Below are 20,947 nucleotides of genomic sequence, written 5' to 3' on the forward strand. Positions count from 1 at the left end.
TGCCTTATTCCATTCAAAACCTAACCTACCACTATGATATCAGATTGGAAAGTTATATATACTGTACAGATAATAGATCATTTTATGCAGATCATCATAATCAGCGTGAGGCTCTGGAAACTTCACATGCTCCTAAAGAAGCGTACTGTAGTCGTAGGCTGATCTGGATATAAGGAAATACTATCAAAGGAGTTTATATTTTCAGATCGCTCTCATAATCCAGAACTTTAGACATAATGTAAATAAACACAATATATTCAAACAAATGTTTGTCAAGTGGGTGACCCTGAGGTGTCGCGAGGTTGATCACATTATTGTTCACAATGAATGTTGAAAACATGATGACATTTACATTAACTGTTCCATTTTAAGCTAGAAGATTATCCAAAAATATACAATTGACTCAGCAGCTGAGGCCTTTCTGCATGGTGTTAGCATGTTCTCCCCTTACACGTCAGGTTAATTGGAGTGTAGGTGTGAATGTGAGGGTGAAAGGCTGTCAGTCTCAGCACAGGCTGTCAGCCCTGTGATTGATTGGTGACCTCTCCTGGGGGAACCCTTGCCAATGTCACCTTATATAAATAAAATATCCATATTTCTGTACAGCTATGGGTGTTGAGTGGCCCTGGTTTGGAAACTACTGCTTTGGAAAAGTAGAAAAGTATTCTGTTCTTTGCATTTTAACCTGACTCTAAACTCTTGTTTTGATCCTCTCCACCATCATTTTTCCATCTCCGTGGTGAACACATTTTCTGAAAGTCAATCAGTTGGTGGCTGGTGGCATTTGAAAATATAAAAATGTAGTGGAATAAAGCAGAAAGTCTTTCATTCATTCTGCGAATGACTTGGCTGACTTTTCTCATTGAATATTATCCCTCATGATTCAGCACACGTTGACATAATTTACCCCTCTTATTTTATGTCTTTTGTTTGGTAAAGAAAGCTCATTAAGCTCATAAACCCTGGACTCAAAAGCTTATATGTGTTTCAGTATATGTGTGATCATCATAAACCTCATACCTGTGTGCTCTGAGATGTTATATAACCTTGAATAAATAGTAATATATGAGAAAAAAAGTGATCATGTGATGAGAAGTGTGTGCTTTTATGCAAGTGTTCCCTTCGCACTGTCTGACAGGCACAGAACGTTTAGATCTCTCTGCTGCTCTTCGTCAGCAGTTAAAAACAAAATCTAACTGAACAACGTTTTCTCATCCCACGGAAACACAAGGGAGGTAACCAGATTGAAATTTCAATAAAAAACTATTGACATTCCATTAGATTAAACAAATGTTCAACACCATCTTAATAAATGCGACAATTTGAGGGATTAAGGAAAGTGGACCCCTTTGCCTTTGGATAATTTGTCTTCTATCCATCCCTCAGTATGGAGATTTGTGATCCCAGGAACAACATCACCATGTGTCCGCTGTGTGACCGCGCCTGCAGTTACTGGAAGCTGGTGTCAGCGTGCGGTACTGCCCGAGCCAGCCACCTGTTTGATAACCCTGCCACCGTCTTCTTCTCCATCTTCATGGCCCTCTGGGGTAAGGACCGTTCACATCAAATCATACCAACAGTATCCAAAGAGTGTGATAAAAAACCAGCTGCCAGGTGCACTATCCTTAAGGTTTGCTTAAAACTTTCACTTAAGTATTTGAGGTTTTATGCTTATTTTGGTCTTATACTACAGCTCAGATAAACCGTTGAACAAAAGACATTAGCAGCCAAAGTCAAAAAGAAAACTTAAATTAGATAGGTCTAGAAAATATATACTTTATTCATTCCAGTTTACAGGTATTACATGTGAGTGAAAATAAAAAAAGATAATCATAAACACTAAATAAATAAAATCCTGAGTACATTACAATACTCCATAATAGACAAATCTACACCCAAAATGCAGTTATTTAATTAAAATTAATATAGATTGGATGAGTACAATATGTCCAAAATGTTCAGGGTTATAAAAAGGTACCACTGACTCTTTACAAAAACATGGCCGAGTTAATGGTAAGGAATAAGGAAAATGAATGTGTCTAAGAGAAATAGTTTTACACTTAAGATGAGCAATTGGTTTTACACAATATATGGTACCATCAGTGACTGCATGATTTGGAGCACTCTATTTGCTGAAACTTTGCTCCTCCAGCCCCAGAGTAATTAATTGCTGCTCTTCAGTTTAATGCTAATGGCTACTTCAGGAGAACACTTCGGGGGTTTTTGTGAAAAAGGCCACTGAAGATGAGTATTACGGTGGCTGACGGGGGCAAACGCGCCACAACGGCTCAAAACACTTCCATTAGGAGAAACGCACTGCACCTTTTAAAAACGATTCAAATATAAAAACAGAAATGAGCCAAACACATGCAAAGGAACAGAATCTTTACCAACTTGACAACACATGCGCAGTGTTTACAAAAAGTGCTGTATAAATGAAACACTGCAATAAAAAGACGCAGCCGTTAACGAAACGCAGCAAGAAGCTCAAAACAAAACATAACCAGTGAACACTTAATAGATGAACACGGCGGAGACCTGGAGAATATAACGTTGGCCAACTGTCACTGCAAGCTTACCTAAAATATACGTTATACTGGCTTGTTTTAACAATGTGCCTGTATATCGCAGGATTCCTTCTGATATTATTGCAGATCTGCTGTAAGCTAGCTAGCTACTACTCATTTCAAGTATACTGATGAAACAGAAGGACTCTGCCAATAGTGACAGTTGGCCCACTTTATAATCCTGAACGTCAAAAAGCACTTCGGTCCCAGCTGTGGGTATCACTTTTTAGGGTCCCACCGGTCTTGTTCTTCTTGCAGCGTTGTTTGATTTGCGTCTTTTTTTTTTTACAGCGTTTTGTATTTGCAGCATTCTTTTATTTGCAGGGTTTTGTTAATGCAGCGCTTTTTGGAAATGCTGCACATGGGTTGTCAAGTTGGTGAAGATGTTTCTTCATTTGCACATTTGTGTTTTTATATTTGAATTGTTTTTGAAAGTGCAGCTTGTCTCTCCCAATGGAAGTATTTTGGGACGTTGTAGTGTGTATGCCCCGTCTGCCACAGTAGAGTAGAACTTAAAACACAACCTGTCTAGTTGCTAAGTTGCTAAGTGAGTTGCTAGTTCAACTGTTAAACCTTATAGACAATACAGTGTAATCCATTCAGTATAGAAAATGTGATTATTGCCCTTCAGGCGCACATAGACTTTACAATAGTGTAAACAAAGAGCCGCTCTGATGTCCTGCCAATCCACACTGCCATCTGCTAGCAGCAGCAGGGCGTCAGACCAGAGAGGTTCGGAAGCTGGTGTCTGACAGAGTCACAGCATGTCTGCCATCTGGGTTCATGTACTGTAGACCTGATGGAGAACATCATGAACCTGCACGTACTGCTCCTGGTTGGAAATCATTGCGGTAGCCAAAATAACAACATGTGTGTCCATCTGTAAAAATGAAACCGAAACAACAATAAGGCAACACACTTGTGTGTCAACTAATAACATAACATGACAATGTCCAATCCAACAATGAATGTTTCAGCTAACGTTGTGTAAGTTGTATGTAATAAAACAACATCACACATTTCTTTATGACAAAAAAAAGGATTAAAAACTATAGACTATAGAAACACATAAGATGGGAAGGAAGGTTAGCTTATTAGTTAAATAAGTGGGTCTTCACTAGTTTTAAAAAAAGGCTCTAAGTGTTGAAAACAGGAACATTAAAATAAATCCTGAACTTGATTAGACAATGACAATATTAGATAATGTAACAAAGCAGATACATTGGGTTGGATCTAGGTTGCCCTGCTGGTACGTGTCATCATTGTTGCAGCAGTATTCAGGACCTTTAGCAGAAGGTTCAGCAACAATTGACTATCAGATCAAGAGGGAGACATAGTTCTGCTGGGATAATGCAAACACTTGAATGATAATTTCTAGCTAAGAAAGAACCTCATGACCTTATACTATGAGCGATTATGAAAGCTATGCTATCTGAAGCGATAATAGGGCATCATTCTTAAGAGTTGTATAGCTGAATATCATCAGCGAAATAAAATACCTTTTTTCCTCCTCCTCCCTAAAATAAAACCCAGAGAAAACCTATGAGCAAATAATATAGGACCCAAGACTCATCCCTGAGGGACACCCCAGGAACGAGCAGCAGTTTCAGACCTGTTGGGACCAAGGCACACAGAAAAAAACTCCTATCATAGACATAACAGAAGAACCAGTCCACATTATGTAACAATGATATCTTCTTCCGCTGCACCATAGAGCTCCACTGATGCCCCAAACTATTAAAAACACATCAACGAGCCACACTGTTGCACTGGGTCACATGTCCCCTCATTATCATGGTGACACTCAGTAGTTTATTTTGACTCAATCCCACGTACACTGTCCTGCTGCCACAATACTCATTAAAGCACACACTGTGGATTAACCAAAATGACTTACAGTAACCCTCTGTTGTTAATTTAGCAAACACTTGTGAAAAGAGGTACATGTTTATTAGGAACCAACAGACTTGGAGCTGAGAGCCACAGACAGAGTAGGGAAGTAGGGAAGGATAGTGCATGTGGGATTTCTAGAGATACCTTGTTAATGTTATTGCAATCACTGCAGTTATCTATGTAGGTATAGAGGTTAACTATACAAGCTGATGATTAGTCACAATGATCATTGTCAGTGTGAATTATAATTAACATACAATCAATTAACCCTTTTACTTAGAGTCTAAGAGAAGCAAGTGGCAATACAGCACATCTTTATAGAAGGAATATAAAACAATGACCTTATTGTTTGTTTATTTCAATGTATAGATGATGGTATTGTATATTATATTGGTATGTTTGTGTTTGAGCTTGTGTTTATGTGCTGCGTGTGCATGGTTATGTAGCGGTTCTCTTCATGGAGCACTGGAAGAGACGACAGATGAGGCTCAACTATGTCTGGGACCTGACAGGCTTCGGAGAGGAGGAACAGGTGAGACAATGCTACAAATTATTTGTGGATAGAAAAGTTATTCAGTACCTGCACAGATTGATGTTTGAAAGCAATTGTTTGACATTTTGGTAAAACCTATGATTTGTTTCTTGCACAGAGTAAGTCATCTTGTGTCTGTATTCAGCTATATTCAGCAACTGGTTAGCTTAGCGTACACTGTGAACAAGCGGCAACAGAAACTTGGGTAGCTTACCGCCTACCAAAGATAGAACACTTTAATCCACAGGCACCTCTAAAAAGTATGTATGTCATGAAATGAATAAAATATGTTTTTTTTCTATGCAAGCTCAGAGAGACAAGTGACAAACACAAAATTGGGCTCAAATTTAAAGTCTAATCTGAATAGTTTTAACACTTTTGACAGTTTTTTTTTTTTTTTGCCATGCTATCTTATCACAAGGTACCGTAGACATATTTTTGAGTTAGGAAGACGTCAGGTTTGTCTTTTAGCTAGCTTGCTAACATACAATAAAGGCTGCGTGTTTAGAGTGCACGGAGAAATTAAAACCCTTAAGAAAGCATGACTTTTTGAAGTGTCTTTTTAAACAGCAACTCATGCTGACACTGTTATTAACATGACAAGAAATGCAGATGTGCCACTGCAAAGTCACAAAGTAATATGGATGACAAAAAGGAAGGGTTGTGCATGCGAGTGTGCCTTGTCTGTCTTCCTGTGTGCTGCGTTGTGAGTCAGCCCTCAGCTGTAATGTTCCCACACACACATCACTATTTTTTTAAATCATGAGGAAATGGAGCAGTGTACTACAGCCTTCTCTTATGAAGAGTTGTTCAGTTTCATTTCCTGTATCATTGACATTTGTTCCTTTTGTGTTTGTGTGTGCTATATTTCACAGGAGGAACATAAGGTTTGGAATCCGACTTGCTTACCCTTTTTTTAACGTACCGTTTTCGATCCGTTCTGCAGCCGCTAACGCTAACATTTTCTCCCTCAAGGTGTCTAACAATCTCCCTCAGGAGTATTCCCGTGGCATTTTAAAATCTTTTATCTGCTGTGTAATGTTTACTGCAGCTTTTCTCTTTCTCTCTGAGATTTGTACTGAACCGTCCCCGCAGCCTCTTGTTGGTGTGGCTTCTAAACACTGTATTGTTGCTGTTGTTTGTCTACTGACAGCAGCAGAGATGACAGGAGAAATGTTTTGACTCATAGCTCTCTGTCTTCCTCTTTGCTCCTCTGCTTTCCTTGTTAAATAAACAGTGCCCATAGGACCCATCACACAAGCAGCACACAAACTCCCAAAGTGAAATAAAATGCAATTTAATAGAAGAAGAAGTGGTGTGAAATACGGGCTAAGCATTCTGTACTTTTAAACTGGCTAACCTGTTGGGTCAATTAAATCTGAGCATTGCGAAGCACTTTAAATGCAAATGGCATAACAGAATTTACATGGTTAGTTAATTATGTGAGGCCTTGATTTTCCAAAATTGTTGAGTAGTGGCCCAATGAAAGAAGTGGCTATGTGTACATTTGACTTCTCACAAGACACTCCTAAAGGCCCACAGAGTCATGTTGGGCTCATAACACTGATGGTATTTGACCCATCTGTGCCTCATATAGTTTTCACAGTTCCAGCCGACTTTAAGCCCGTATTGGGCCCACATGGACATGTTGGCTGGGAAGTCAGTGGCATGTCAAACCGATACATTTCACAAATACCTGAAAATATGTTTGTCCAAAATCCAGGACCAGGAACAAGGGGATCAAAGAGGCAGGATAGCTGGTTCTCATCTGCACCTTAAAACAGTATAACAAGTCCGCTCAAAAAAAGAGCTTTTATATTTCAAGAGGTATTAAGTGTGTAATTTAAGAAGAAGAAGAAGAAGAAGAAGAAGAAGAAGAAGAAGAAGAAGAAGAAGAAGAAGAAGAAGAAGAAGAAGAAGAAGACATACTTTTATTAATCCCTTACAGGGAAATTGCTTTCTCTACTCTGTTGTGTTGACACACATTACACACATAGAGGATATACATGCACGGTCCCAAGACCAAGTCGCTACTGACTGAGCCACTGCCGCCCAAAAGAGGTGTGATATATAGTGATGAAACCCCAGAGAGTTATAACCTGGCTGTTATTATTATCACCTTCAGCTCCAAAAGCTAGTGCCGGTAGAGAAGTTAATTTTGGACTGTCAGGTGGCCAAACATGACCCCAAGTAACTGCTGTGTGTGTAAATTGCAGTTTGCTAACATGTTGTCACACTTGCTACAGTGAGGAAGAGTTGCCAAAAATCAGTTAATGCAGGTTAAGTAGCAGTTATGATGGATCATGAGGACTCTAAAAGAGTCAAACATTTCTGTTGAATAATGTTAAGTCTACATTTTTGTTTGCTTTTTGTCTGCATTTGGGTCTTTTTTTGCCTGTCTTCACTCATGTTCTAACCTTAACAATGCAAGAACTATGCCTAACCAAGTTTCGCAATTTTAACAAACAAAGGGTACCACCAGAGTCCTCTGTATACGCTGCACCTGTTCATTCCTCTTGGCTTAATGCAACAAAAGTAGGGTTAAGACAAATGGGTGCATATACATTCATTTCTGACTGCATATTACATAGAAATAAAAGGTTGACCTTATATTCCTCACCATAAAAGGATTATTTGATAAAAAATGAAAATTCAACATGCCATAGGATGAAGATTTTTGCATCAAATGCTAACATCTGGATTTAGAAAGGACGGTTTAAAATATGGCATTACGTGCATGGTTGTTAAAATACCCAGAGTCAGTGTCAGTTTATGTCCAACACAGACACATACTGACAGAGGTTTGTTTCGATAGCCTAGCATACAGCACACATGTAGCTGTTAGCTTAGCTGTATTTCATAAAGCTTGGATAAACATACAAGCATCAAAACCAGCAAAAGTTAAGAGTTGACTCTGACTATTTTTAAGTTATTCTAACATTTAGTTTCACATACTCAGCTTAATCCTTTCATGGTGGGTCCATGCATTGCTCTCTTTCTTTGCACAGCAGGCCGTAATCTAATTCAAACACGTTTAGCAAAACTCCATGCACACAGGCTCTTCATTTCATGGCTGTCTCCAAACGTTCTACAGTTAATCGCTTTGTTCCCGTACTGCTTTACTAACACAGCAGGGGTCACGTAGCAGTTTCTGTAACATCAAAACTTATTTCCCTTGCAGGACCACAACCGAGCCGAGTACGAGTTCCGGGTCATGAAAAAGACAGTGAAACAGGACCAATCAGGCACCACGGTAAAATCGATTGACTAAATGTTATATATGTGTGTAAAGTAAACCTGCACAGTCAGATGTGTTTTTCTCTAAACGCAGTAACCATCATGATTTAGAGAACTGTCATCAGAGAGTCTTTGCTGAAAGAATTATAATTATAATGCTTTCATGGTAAGCTTGTTTTATGTATCCAAGATGTTATCAGAAGATGTAGTAGTCACAATATTACATCATTTTGTTACATCATTTCTTAGTTTATATGCCGTCTCTTTTACTCCGTTTGGTAACTGATTGATGATTACTTAAATATAAAATGCAACCTCGAGAAATATTCCTGTAAAATAAACAGTTACATCATCAGCTCATCATTTTCTTAGGCATGCCATTAGTTTAACCCTTTAAATTTCACTTTGGGAACTACTTTTTCTTTTTTTAAATGAACATAGTGCATGGGGTCGGATCAGTCTTAAAATAGATAAATGCACACAAAATTTAGAAAAAATAATTTGGGATTTGCATACAAATGTCTGTTTTTAACGTACACACATACAGTATATTGATCGTTTATTATACATTTAAAACTATCCATAGAAATAAAAGAGTTGCACAAATATATTTCTTCTCCCCAGATGCATTTTTCTACAAATATATCTATTCAAAAGTGTGTCATTTTTCATACATAACATTCACAACAAATACAGTTTACATTGAAAGTTGCATTTACATAAAAAAACACGTCTTGTTCATGAACCGGTCTACACTAGATTCACAACTGCATTTTTTAACAGGGAACTGTCTGTGGAACTGTTAAACTGACACTGATCTGACTATACTTTTAGAAATAAACTAACAGGGACAAGAACCTTGATAATAATATCTCACTACCACAGTAAATATTAAGTCTCCTTTATTTTTATTAATCTCAAATTACTGTGTTGCATCTTTTTCTGATAATATTACTCAGACACAGCAAGCAAACATGGTTCCTGTGAAATGGATAATTACACTTGGTCCTCTCTTGCAATTAGAAGTCAAAGATAACATCCTGCCAAACACAGCAAGAGTGAAGAAACAGACACTGTCCATCAGCAGCTGAACATTGAGGAATCAAATCTAATGGTGGCTTCATCAGCGTTTAAAGAGAAAGTGCTGATGAAGCACTGAGAGAACATGGTATATTAAAAAAAGGAAAGCACCGATACACTTGTTGTTGAGCTGTTTGCCTTGTGTCTTATACCAAGGTCACATGGTTCTTTTGATCAAATACACAAGAGGGCACACACACCCACACAGACCCACACACAGATACACACTGACTCAATTCTCACTAGGCTTGAATATGACATGATAGCTCTGGGTGGAATTAGCTGTGCTTCACTGCTGTGTGTGTGTGTGTGTGTGTGTGTGTGTGTGTGTGTGTGTGTGTATGCAGCATTAAGATCATCTGATGGAAACGCATGACACACAGCTCCAAACCGAGCTGCAGATAATGTTCCAGACATGGGTAGACAGTACTTGACTTCCACATAACTGTGAGTGTGTGTGTTTGCTTGCGTGCATGCGTGCGTGCGTGTGTGTGTTTTCAGGATGAGAAAGTGAAGCTGACCTGTACAGACAGAATGCCAGCCTACCTGACTGCTGTGGTGATGATGGGCTTCATGGTGAGTCTTGGCCGTCTCCCTGCAGTGTTACATCACCAGTCTTTGTGTTTTCTATAATGTGTGTGGCATTTAAAACAATGACATGACATTTTTTTAAATGCCCTGAATGTGACCAAAGTTAAGACAGAAAAACTTCTACAAAAGTTTTAGGATTTTTTCTTACAAAGGATTGTGTGTAAAGGTATTATTTAGATGTTTTAGTGTTGGGTTGTAGGACGCTCCTATCCATAGTCAGTGTATTACCTCCATCCACTCACAAAAGGCTCACCAAAAAAAATATCAATATCGTTTCAAGTGTAAAATGACATCCCTTGTTAGCAGTTCTGTATGCCCTCAGACTTCATTGAAAGGAATACATATTTTTTGTCAATTCGGATTAAATCAAAGATGTACAATTAGACAAAATTGAAAAACGTCAAGTGGTCCAGAAACAAGTCTTGAATCCTTAGAGAAAGACATTTTACCACTTCCAGTTCCCTCTTCTCAAACGTTTTTTTTTACGTGCTCGTAGTTAGAAGATTTTCACGTTTTTTTCCTATGACATAAAGTACCTCAGTAAATAATCCACTTGTGAATGTCCGAAGCTTCTAGGTGTCATGAAAAATGGAAGTGACTGAAAGAGACATCATGCCAACATGAGTCCACTTTTAGCTTAGCATTGGTGACACGCAGTCATGGCACCATGCTGTAGTTTGATTATAATCTAGCGTTAGCTCTGTACTTCTGGCAATTGCATTTACAAATCACAACCAGGTGTTAATATGTGGAGATTATCCTGCTGAACAAAAGGTAAGAATGTGTGTTTGCCACAGAATTTAGTTTCTGCAATATACCGAAATCCAATGGAGAAAAACTCATTGCTTTTGATCGAGTATTTTTTATGAGGCTAACTTCTGGGTCGGCCTACAAAAATACATAAACACAGCACATCTCTATTGGTAACCGTTAATGTGATGCTCATGTCAGAATCTCCACATATTGAAGTAGCTGCCTCTAAATTATTGAAGAGTTTTCCTTAAGCAGGGTTTTTGCTTCATTTGATTCAATGGTTAGAATGCCAGGATAACTCAACACAAAGGTCACTGCGTGTCCGACACGGAGATGACACACAAACCAAGGGAAGAGCCTTAAAAAATCAGAAAGAGAAAGAGAGCATTTCTTTTTAAAACTCAACCACAACAGAGTCTTGAACCAAGCCAATACAATTGATTTGGCAATAGGGTCCAAAATGTAGCCGGACCCAGATTTGTCAGGACTCGTCAGGGTTGATTGCAGGAGTTGTTGTGTAGCAGAATTTGTTGCCATGGACACAGACACATTGAAGTAGTAAATCCAGGCTCATGTGGGTGATGTCAGAACAGTCACTTATAATTTATATTGTGTGTGATCCCTGGAAACGCGTGTAGCATGATTAAACAACCGTGTCCTTGATCTTTGCTTTTCTTAGTCAAACTATATCTACGAAATGATTAATTTAAACTGTAAATGTCTTTTCCTGCTGATTGTTCACATTCAAGTAAATGCAAAACAAATGAAAGAGTGGTTGTTTAGAAACATATATTTGAGAGCTAACCCAACAGCCTCTTCAATACATCAGCAGACTCTTCACATATCTTCTTCCTCACCGGGAATGTCTGGTCGAGTTATCAGCAGATTGTCAGATTCAGTTTTGTCTTCCTCCTCACTTTAGATCCTTGTGACGTTTGCTATAGTCTTCGGGGTCATCCTGTACCGGATCAGCATTAAGGCAGCGCTGCACATGAGCACCTACCCCGCAGCACGGTCCAACATCAGAGCCACAGTCAAAACCACAGCTGCCATCATCAACCTCATCATCATCATCATCTTAGATGAAATCTACGGCGCCATCGCCCGCTGGCTCACCAAACTGGGTAAGGCATATTTCACTGTTAACCCATTTAATCTTCAACCTTAACATTAGTGTTTGACTACATATTGACAAGTTAAGATGTTTGAGCTTCGCTCTTCAGAATGCTGATCAGTATCATAATCATTAGCTTGCCTTTAATGTACACCGATCAGCCATGACATTATGACCACTGACAGCTGAAGTGAAGAACAGAGATTATCTCTTTACAATGGCACATATCAGTGGGGGGGATATGTTAAGCAGCAAGTGAACACTTTGTCCTCACAGTTGATGTGTTGGAAGCAGGAAAATGCATAAGGATGTGAGTGACTTCGACAAGGGCTAAATTGTGATGGCTAGACGACTCTGTCAGAGCTTCTCCCAAACTGCAGCTCTTGCGGGGGGTTCCCAGCCTGCAGTGGTCAGTACCGACCAAAAGTGGTCCAAGGAAGAAAAACCGGTGAACTGGCGACAGGGTCTTGGCCGGCCAAGGCTCATTGATGCGCGTGGGGTTCGAAGGCTGGCCCGTGAGGTCTGATTCAACAGAAGAGCGACTGTGGTTTAAATGGCTGAAACAGTTAATGCTGGTTCTGATAGAAAGCTGTCAGAACACACAGAGCATCACAGCTTGTTGGTATGGGACTGCGTAGCTACAGACCCCTTCATGGAGACGGTATTCCCTACTGGCAGTGGCCTCTCTCAGCAGGATGATGCGCCCTGCCACACTGCAGTGATGGTTTGAGGAACACCACAACAAGTTCTAGGTGTTGACTTGGACTCCAAATTCTCCAGGGACCCCACCTCGCAACGTACATATCTTAAAGGATCTGCTGCTATCGTCTTGGTGCCAGACACTACAGCACACGTTCAGAGGTTTGGTGGAGTCCAGGCCTCAACAGGTCAGGGCTGTTTTGGCCACAAAAGGGGGACCTTCACAATATTAGGCAGGTGGTCATAATGTTATGACTGATCGGTATATATGGTGCATTGAAACTGCAATGAACATAAAAATGGAAAACACACTCTGTACAGTATGGCTCATGAAGGGAATTCCAACCGGACATCTAGAAAAGTAAAGAGAACTTTTTCTTTGGAATTAAAGTTGTAATCTATTTTTCAGAGGTGCCAAAGACTGACAAGAGTTTTGAAGAACGTCTCATCTTCAAAACTTTCATCCTGAAGTTTGTCAATGCATTCACACCCATCGTCTATTTGGCCTTTTTCAGGGGCAGGTAAACAACGGCTATACTTTGTACATTTTTATTAAACTCCTATGATCTTTTTAATTGAATATGTTTGCATAACCACATTGTTAACCACCTGATTCCCAGTCTCATATTCAGTATTGTGTTTGGTTCACAGGCTTGTTGGGCGGCCTGGAAGGTACTTGTATGTTATTGGATCGTACAGAATGGAAGAGGTAAGTACACATTTTCAAAATTCACACATGTTCCTGTTGTCAAACACTTTCATAAAAACAGTAGTGTGAAAGATGTAATACATGACACTGACCAGTTCCATATTATATACTTGATGACCTCACAGAAATATATTGATCTTTTCTAAGCTAATGAAACAATTGATTTCTCAATTTAGGTGGTGTTGAAGCTGTTTAACTGTCTTTTAGTCTCAAAAGAACTGCTTTAGTTTGTGTCTAAGCACTTTTTAACCTGCTTGTGGCATAATCTCGCAAGCATATCGAATCCTACTAAAGAGACACATGTTCAACAATATATGCGCTGCATTATAATAGTATTGTTTTGACCGAGGTTACGTCAAAGTTCGCCTAGTGAGAATGTTTGGTAACAGGACAGTTTAGGTGCATTGAGTAAAAAGAAAAACACTTCTGTGTGTTTCATAGAAATGATATGAAAATTCAACAGACCTTGGGCTGTTCTCGTGAGCATTTGACCAAAACGGCAATTGTTGTTATAGTTAAAAACATATTAATGTGGGTGTAAAGTATGGTCGTAGCTGGCTGGTAAGAGAGATGACCCAGCTGACGGATATAAATGAATGGCTAGTTAGATAGGTAGCTTCTCCTTCTCAGGAATAGCAGGGACTGTTAGACCCAGCCACTATTTTGCACTGTTTTGCAATTTTGTTATTACCAACATAAATTAAATCATGCTGGAATCAGCAAGCTAGCTAAGTCTGCCTTAGCTTTAATGCTACCAGGATTAGAACAAATCTGCCATCTCATCACTTATCTGTCGACAGAATTGTGCTTTCCCAAGCAAGTTGTGTAGATGAAGAATACTTAAATGTGTTATTAAATGGTGCTCTCTCTGTGTCACGATACCACTCAGCAGCTTTTTGAAGTTGTTACCTTGGCTCCTGTCAGTTTTTGTTTTGATTGTTTCAACGGCAACAGAACGCATAAAAATGACAACTGGCTCTGAATCTGAATCTCTGTTCTGCTCTCCTTCTGTTTCTAAGATAAATTTGTGTGTTCTCTGCAATGAGGGAACACCGGGTGACTTTGTTGGCTGTGGTCCGTTTCTCTTGCCTGCACTTTTAACTCCCCACTGTCCCTCCATGCTCTTTGCCTCCATTTGATTTCCCTTTCTGACACTTTCTGTGCCTCTGCAGTGTGCTCATGCAGGCTGCCTCATGGAGCTGTGCATCCAGTTGTGCATCACTATGCTGGGCAAGCAGCTCATCCAGAACAACCTGTTTGAGATTGGCATGCCGTGAGTACAGAGCATCCACTGTGCAACGTATATCTTCCCATGACGCTAACACAGTGAACAACATTTCAACACACAGTAGAACACAATACGTGGGTTCAGCAAGCCCCAGAACGAATTATGCACACCCACTCAGTTGTACTTTTGCCCGAGAGAAATCATTTAAATGTCTGGTTTTCAGCACTTACCTGGGAACTAAACAGCATTATGCTGAACTCTGTCTATGTCTTGCTTCATCTGTACAGAACTCTGTAATGGAAGTCTATTTTTATTTTTGTTTTGTTCCCTTTCTTTATGACGTGGTACAATAAAAGCACAGTTCACCACTGTCACATATAATTCTTCAACCTAAGTTCAGTCTGTCCATGAGAAATTCCTGTGTCAGCAAGGGGCAACCATATGCTCTTGTTTCTTCTCTAATAGGCAATGAGAAAAAGACCTTAGTCTGGATTTTTTAAGAGAACCTTAAAACCATAGTCCATGAACAAATGGTGATGCCATTGAGATTACATCCAGAAGCAATTAACCACCATAATCCAGCTGGCATGTTTCACGAAGATGAAGATGGATCAATTTGAAAAAAAGACTTTGGTATTGGCAGTGTTGTTACAATTTATTTCACCGTATTTAGTTATACAAAGAGGTATTTCTTTCATTTTGTCCAGCCATATATATCAATAATGGTAAGCAAAAAAAAAGATTGCCCAATGCAGCAATGGCACATTGCCAGGGAGATTTCATGTAGGGAGGGGTTATCCCCTGTTGTATAAGACTGCCTTAGTTTAGCATCCATTTAGCGAGTCCTTTACCTAAAGTAAGCATTTATGTTAAAAGATCCTGTTCGGATCAGACTCCGCTAACAATCTGTTGTCCCATAATTGTGTGCATGTACAGTAAGCTGAAGAAGCTACTCCGGAGGAGGAAGTCAGAGTTGGACTCAAAGCAAGAGGAGGAGCTGAACAAAACCCTACAGCGGCATGAGAAAGACCACATCCTGGGTCCTTTCGTTGGCCTCAGCCCCGAGTACATGGAGATGAGTGAGTCCAAACACAAGGCAGATGACACAAAAGCACCAACATACACATACTATGCACACTGATGCTCTGTTGGGACAGGTTATGTCTCTGCGCTGATATCAGCTGTTGCCGGAGGATATATGTTTCCTGGTTGTCTGTCTGCCGCGTGATACTTCCTTACCTCTCGAGGGAGTTCTTTAAAATTGGTCACAAAGGTTGGTGGTAAAAGGAAAAGCTCACTGTTTTTCTAGCCAAACTTTAGGAAATGCTATTTATGAAATTTCACAGAAATGTCTAATTAGACAATTAAGAAGTGATGACTTTTTGGTTATTTGTAAAATACAACTTGACTGGTTGGTACAGGCATACAACCAAAAGGCGTTCATTCTAGTTTGGACATTTTTTTAAAATGATTTTGTTATTTTAGCGGCCTGCAGTTTGATCCTTGTTGATCTTGCTCTTCCACCTCAGTAATGCATTATCCAGCAGAGGTTCTCAGCCTCATTGCTGTCAGAGTGGTGCCCTCCACCCCGATTCAAGTACAGTACACCCCTGCTCTGTGTTATTACCAGCCTCTTTAACACCCTAACCTTTGCAGAGCATGCTGTTTTGAAGTCAAGTCTAACAAGCATAATGGCTGAGAGCACTTTGAAACAAACACTTTAATGCTCAGCTTCTACATGTATGTGCTACAGACACATTCAGTCTTTAATCCTGCTCCATGCGGGACCTTTGCTTGATTTGCAAATGTCAGCACAATATATTTGCTTCAAGAAGCAAGTAAGCTTAGATATTCCTTTAAGCTGTAATACAAGTTCAGGTCCACTTTGAAGTAAACTGTGTTGACTTTTAATTGAATAGAAATGTAATTTAGCAGCCCATATACTGTCAATCAGTGAAGTGGAAACCTTGGCTTGATCATGCTTCATGTGTACCAGGGATGTCCATGCATGGATGTGTTTAATGAAGAGGTTTAAAGCATCCTGCTTTTAATGAAGCTCATGGAAACTGCGGTCATGTAATTGCTCTTTTTGGATCTAATTGAGCAGTTGATCCATAATTCCCAAGAGGGAAGAAGATCCATATCATTTAATGAAGGTATGTCAGAAGCTTATGCCAATACAACTGAGAGAGGATTAAAACTGCTTCAAGCTCAACACTTTTATTTCTTTTACCATTTTTACTACTCAAAGACACTTCACGGAGCTTCTTATGAGCAAAGATATGCTTTGTGAGGCTGTACTTGATTCTTTTGAGCTTAAAGCTTTCAGCATTCTACATGTACAAAAGGACGGTACAACATCTCATGCAATCCATTCAATTGTTGAAGAGACTTTTAAGACAAACCAACTGAAGATGTGTATACAACTGTCCTCAAACCATTCATAAAAACACAATTCAAACAACACTTAAAATATACCATAAAATAAATGAAAAACATTGCAAATAGAAGTTGAAATCAAGGTCATATCAAAAGAGAAAGTAAGTTCTAATGTTTTATTTAACTCTAAACAATAAATGTTGGCGACCTGGAGCTAAGCACAGAAGGAAGCCGGGCCTATTAGGGACCAATTAAACCATCAGAAAAGGGTGCTCTTCATGGTCTTACAGCAGCCAAGAAATTACTTGTAATACGATGGAAACCCCCACATACTGTACTAAGCACCACATACTGTACTAAGCAATGGTATTATCCTTCCATGACATATTAGCAAATTCTAAAAGTATAATGGAATATGGCCCACAAATTAAACTTTTGCTTGTCTTATGTTGTACTTCTCAAATGTATATGTTCAACTAATTAATGAGCCCAATTTTCAAATAAATGTAGTCATTTCAAATGTAAAACATTTTCTAACAAATCTTAGTTGATAAAAAAACGCCAATAACTTATTTCTATAACCAGCTGGAAATGTAACCTTTCTAAAAGCCGATATATGGTTCAACGCAAGGTACGTTACGGACCCGTTGCGTCATTGCGGGCCCTCCTTGTGTCGTTGCGTGCACCTCACAAAAATTGTAACCTTGCGTCGAGGCGACGCAGCCATAAGGGCTGTGATTGGTGCGCTAAAACGACAAACATAATTTCCGTCATTTCACTTTTCCCTGGTTTTCAATTCCGACAACCCACAAAGACCGCCATTTTTAAAAAGAGCTAAATTTCATAAGGAATGCGTTGTATTACTGCGTTACAGCAAAAAGTAATACATTACTGTAGATAGAAAATAATAAAAAAATGAACACAAAAGAAAGAAGGCTGAGTTGAACCCTTACTCTCTTAAAGTAAAGCCTCAAAACAGCTCAAACCCCCCCTCTGGTCTCCTCACAAGGGGTACATCCTGAAGACTCGTTGGAGTCTGGGGATCCCTGGTTGGTGTTGACGCCTCTCTGAGCGACTGGAGGGCTCCACAGGTCAGCTAACTGCTGCAACCCCTGAAAGAGCTGAGAGACAAGCTCCAAGCTAGCGCTCTCCTTCTCCGCCACGTCTTTGAGCTCTTGAACTCTGCGTCTCAGCTTCTCCCTCAGTATGAGTCCGGCGTCTCTCTCTCCTGTGATAGCTTCATTGTTGGCCAACACACTGTAATAATTTGTGGACCTGCTGTGATTGAGAAGGACCTCGATGTTTTTGCGGAGATAATAGTTCTCCTCGCTTATTTTGTCCTTTTCCATTTCCAACTCCTGACATTCGCTGTCCAAAGCGTTCCGTGCTCTGATCCTCAAGTCCAGAAACTGATGCTGCTGCCTGAGAGCTTCATGCTCGCTGGAAATGGCATCCGTCTCAGCCTTGACCCGATCATAATGGTTGGGCGGCAGGCGTTCGTGTCTCTCTGTCAGTTCTCGGATCCTGTGTTGGAGGATGTCAGTTTGTCTCAGCTTGTCTGGTTTTTCGGCTTTCATTCGTGCACACTCAACTGTTTTACTTTCTTCATCCGCAAGTGTTAGGGTTAGTTCCTGGACCCGTGTCTTCAGGGAAGTGTTGCGTTCAATGGTGCTAATGCGCTCCTCCTCCATTTTTTTACGCTTGTCTTCCAGTTTTCTCCCACCTTTCTTGCGGATTTCCTTGAGTGTTGTCTGAATCTGCCTTTCCAGCTGATCATTCTCCCGGCTCATTGTTTTGTTTTCACGTTTTATTTGATCAAATTCACTACGCAGTCTTTCGTGGTCTGTGAATCTCCCGTTTATCTCCACGATTTCACTCTGCAGCAGCCAATTTTCCTGCAGGACTTTTTGCTTCTCCTCCTCAACAGCCCTACACTTTTCCTGCAAGGCTGTTTGAGTCTGGAGTTTGATGCGAAATTCTTCCACTTGCCTCTCAAGATTTCTATTTAAATCTTTTGCTGCTTTCCTCTCTTTCTTTAGGTCTTTCAACTGTTTTTGTAAATCTTGACTGTTCACAAGCTGATTGCTAAGCTCATTAATTGGCACAGTCAAGCTAGCATTCTGTTGGTTGATGGCTCCTGTCTCCCTTCTTAGAGCCAACACCTTGTTGGAAAGACTGTTTTGTCCCTCCAGGGTTTCATTTTCCTGGAGGGTGGTCTCGTCCCTGCTAGACTCCTGAGACATTTTGTGTTTAGACTTCCTCTACTTTTTATACCACGGAATATAAAATATTAGAAGAAGCAGCCTGGTTAACAGTTTTTTTTTTAGTAATGTATGAGTCTCCTGAGAAGATACACCACGTCTGACGGGTCGCAGTGACTGAGTAAACCAGTCGAGATACAGGGTCAAAAGGTCAAAGCCTACAATTGTAACTATGAAATCACTTCAAGCTGTCTTTTTGATGTCATCACATTCCAAAAGCATTAAAGCCCCGCCCAGAAGTAAGAGGCTCGGAATGCGATGACATCATTACATCCTAAATCTGTGTGTCTGACCAAAAAAAAGAAAATGGATGGCTTTAGTTGGATTGAATAAAGTCTGTGGTTAACACAGACTGAAGATATTTTAATTTGGATTTTAAAACAATATTTTTGGCCTTTATTGGAGATACAGTCTATGTGCTGTGTCATCCTTACACGATTACTTGAAATAAAATAATGTATACATTTTTTCTAAACACTACACTTATATTGTATATTTTGTTGAGTTGTGTATTTACTTTATTCCAACCATATGTACATTTTCAAATTTGTGATCTAAATCAAAATAAAGGTTTATTTAATTAGCCTATACTGGCAACATATCCCCTTTGAGCATGATTCAATACAGCAATTGTCTACCAGAAGTTGTGATAATATCATTGTTCATCCACTTTACACCCCTTTACACCCTACTACACACTGTTTGGATCCTTGTTAATTTTACACATACACCCGGGGAAAACATTCAGAGACCACTCCAATTTTTTCTTTAATCTTTATCTCTACATGTTTGGCAGCCATTCCAGTGTCTGTTGAATTCCAACAGAGAAAAAAGTAGTTTATAGAATACAACAAAAAAACAGAGCAACCTATAAATAATTAATCAAGAGAAATGATAATGCTGAAGTGGTCTCTTAACTTTTTCCGTGGCTGTATATATTTTGTATTACATAGGGTTAATGGCACATCCAAGCATCTTTGGGGCCCGACACATTTCATCCAAACTTTGTCGATACAGTATAGCGTTCCAATACTACACTGTTAATGTCCAGCCGTCCAGCTCAGTAGCAGAACAGAATGAGACAATTCAGTAACTCCTGCTAATGTCTCCCCTTTTACTGTGTCTTCAGTCATCCAGTTTGGGATGGTAACTCTCTTCGTGGCCTCCTTCCCTCTGGCTCCTCTCTTCGCTCTTCTGAATAACATCATTGAGATCCGCCTGGATGCCAAGAAGTTTGTCATGGAGCTGCGTAGGCCGATTGCAGCCAAAGCCAAAGACATCGGTAGGTGTCCCCCTGATCTGCAGCCCTACACCAGCTTCATTTGAGTTTAAACAAATCCAGGAAAATAGCCTGTGCAGAAGGAGAAGAGATGTCCAATCACTGTTTGTGCTCTCATTATTAAAAACTAGACAGGCATTTATACATAGGGCCATGTCAATATTGATTTATGACCAAAAATCAGTCTTAAAAATGAAGGCGTTAACATTGTCACTGAATGCAAAGAATCTTAGACGACCCTTAAATATCCCAGACATCGAAAACATTTTAAATAATAATAATAATGACTGTTACAAAACAAACTGCTTAACATAAAAATAATCATTAATTAAGTGATGCAATAAACTTCACAAATTTGACTAAGACAACCAAACTGTAACAAATCAACAGGGAAATCTTACCAACTCTGTACTGGTGCCATCTAGTGGTGGCTGGTAGTAACTGATTGTAAGAATAATAAAATGTAGACCTGGAATGACTACGTTCAGACACTGTCAAAAGAATATTCAGATAATGGACAAGGGCATATTGTTTGTTTGCACAATAGCAGGAACATTAATAAAAGGGGTTCTATGGTTCTCCCTCAGGAACACTTGATTCATTCTAATTAGTTGAAAACAAAACA

The 20,947-nt window shown here is 39.6% G+C and overlaps 1 protein-coding gene across 3 annotated transcripts in view; it reads left to right on the top strand.

Moving 5' to 3' along the window:
* Positions 1 to 20,947, top strand: part of ano1a (anoctamin 1, calcium activated chloride channel a) — a 73,453-nt gene that overhangs the window by 43,048 nt on the left and 9,458 nt on the right. For 2 of the 3 annotated variants that reach the window (XM_063881050.1, XM_063881052.1), the window contains 11 exons: positions 1,387 to 1,547; positions 4,907 to 4,992; positions 5,868 to 5,879; positions 8,174 to 8,245; positions 9,811 to 9,885; positions 11,576 to 11,777; positions 12,876 to 12,987; positions 13,118 to 13,175; positions 14,348 to 14,448; positions 15,340 to 15,482; positions 20,173 to 20,325. In XM_063881050.1, the coding sequence (XP_063737120.1) occupies positions 1,387 to 1,547; positions 4,907 to 4,992; positions 5,868 to 5,879; positions 8,174 to 8,245; positions 9,811 to 9,885; positions 11,576 to 11,777; positions 12,876 to 12,987; positions 13,118 to 13,175; positions 14,348 to 14,448; positions 15,340 to 15,482; positions 20,173 to 20,325 (1,175 nt within the window). The remainder of the gene's footprint in view (positions 1 to 1,386; positions 1,548 to 4,906; positions 4,993 to 5,867; positions 5,880 to 8,173; positions 8,246 to 9,810; positions 9,886 to 11,575; positions 11,778 to 12,875; positions 12,988 to 13,117; positions 13,176 to 14,347; positions 14,449 to 15,339; positions 15,483 to 20,172; positions 20,326 to 20,947) is intronic. The other variant, XM_063881051.1, reaches the window with a different exon arrangement.

The sequence above is a fragment of the Eleginops maclovinus genome, chromosome 4 (assembly GCF_036324505.1).
Source record: "Eleginops maclovinus isolate JMC-PN-2008 ecotype Puerto Natales chromosome 4, JC_Emac_rtc_rv5, whole genome shotgun sequence".
Lineage (NCBI taxonomy): Eukaryota > Metazoa > Chordata > Actinopteri > Perciformes > Eleginopidae > Eleginops > Eleginops maclovinus.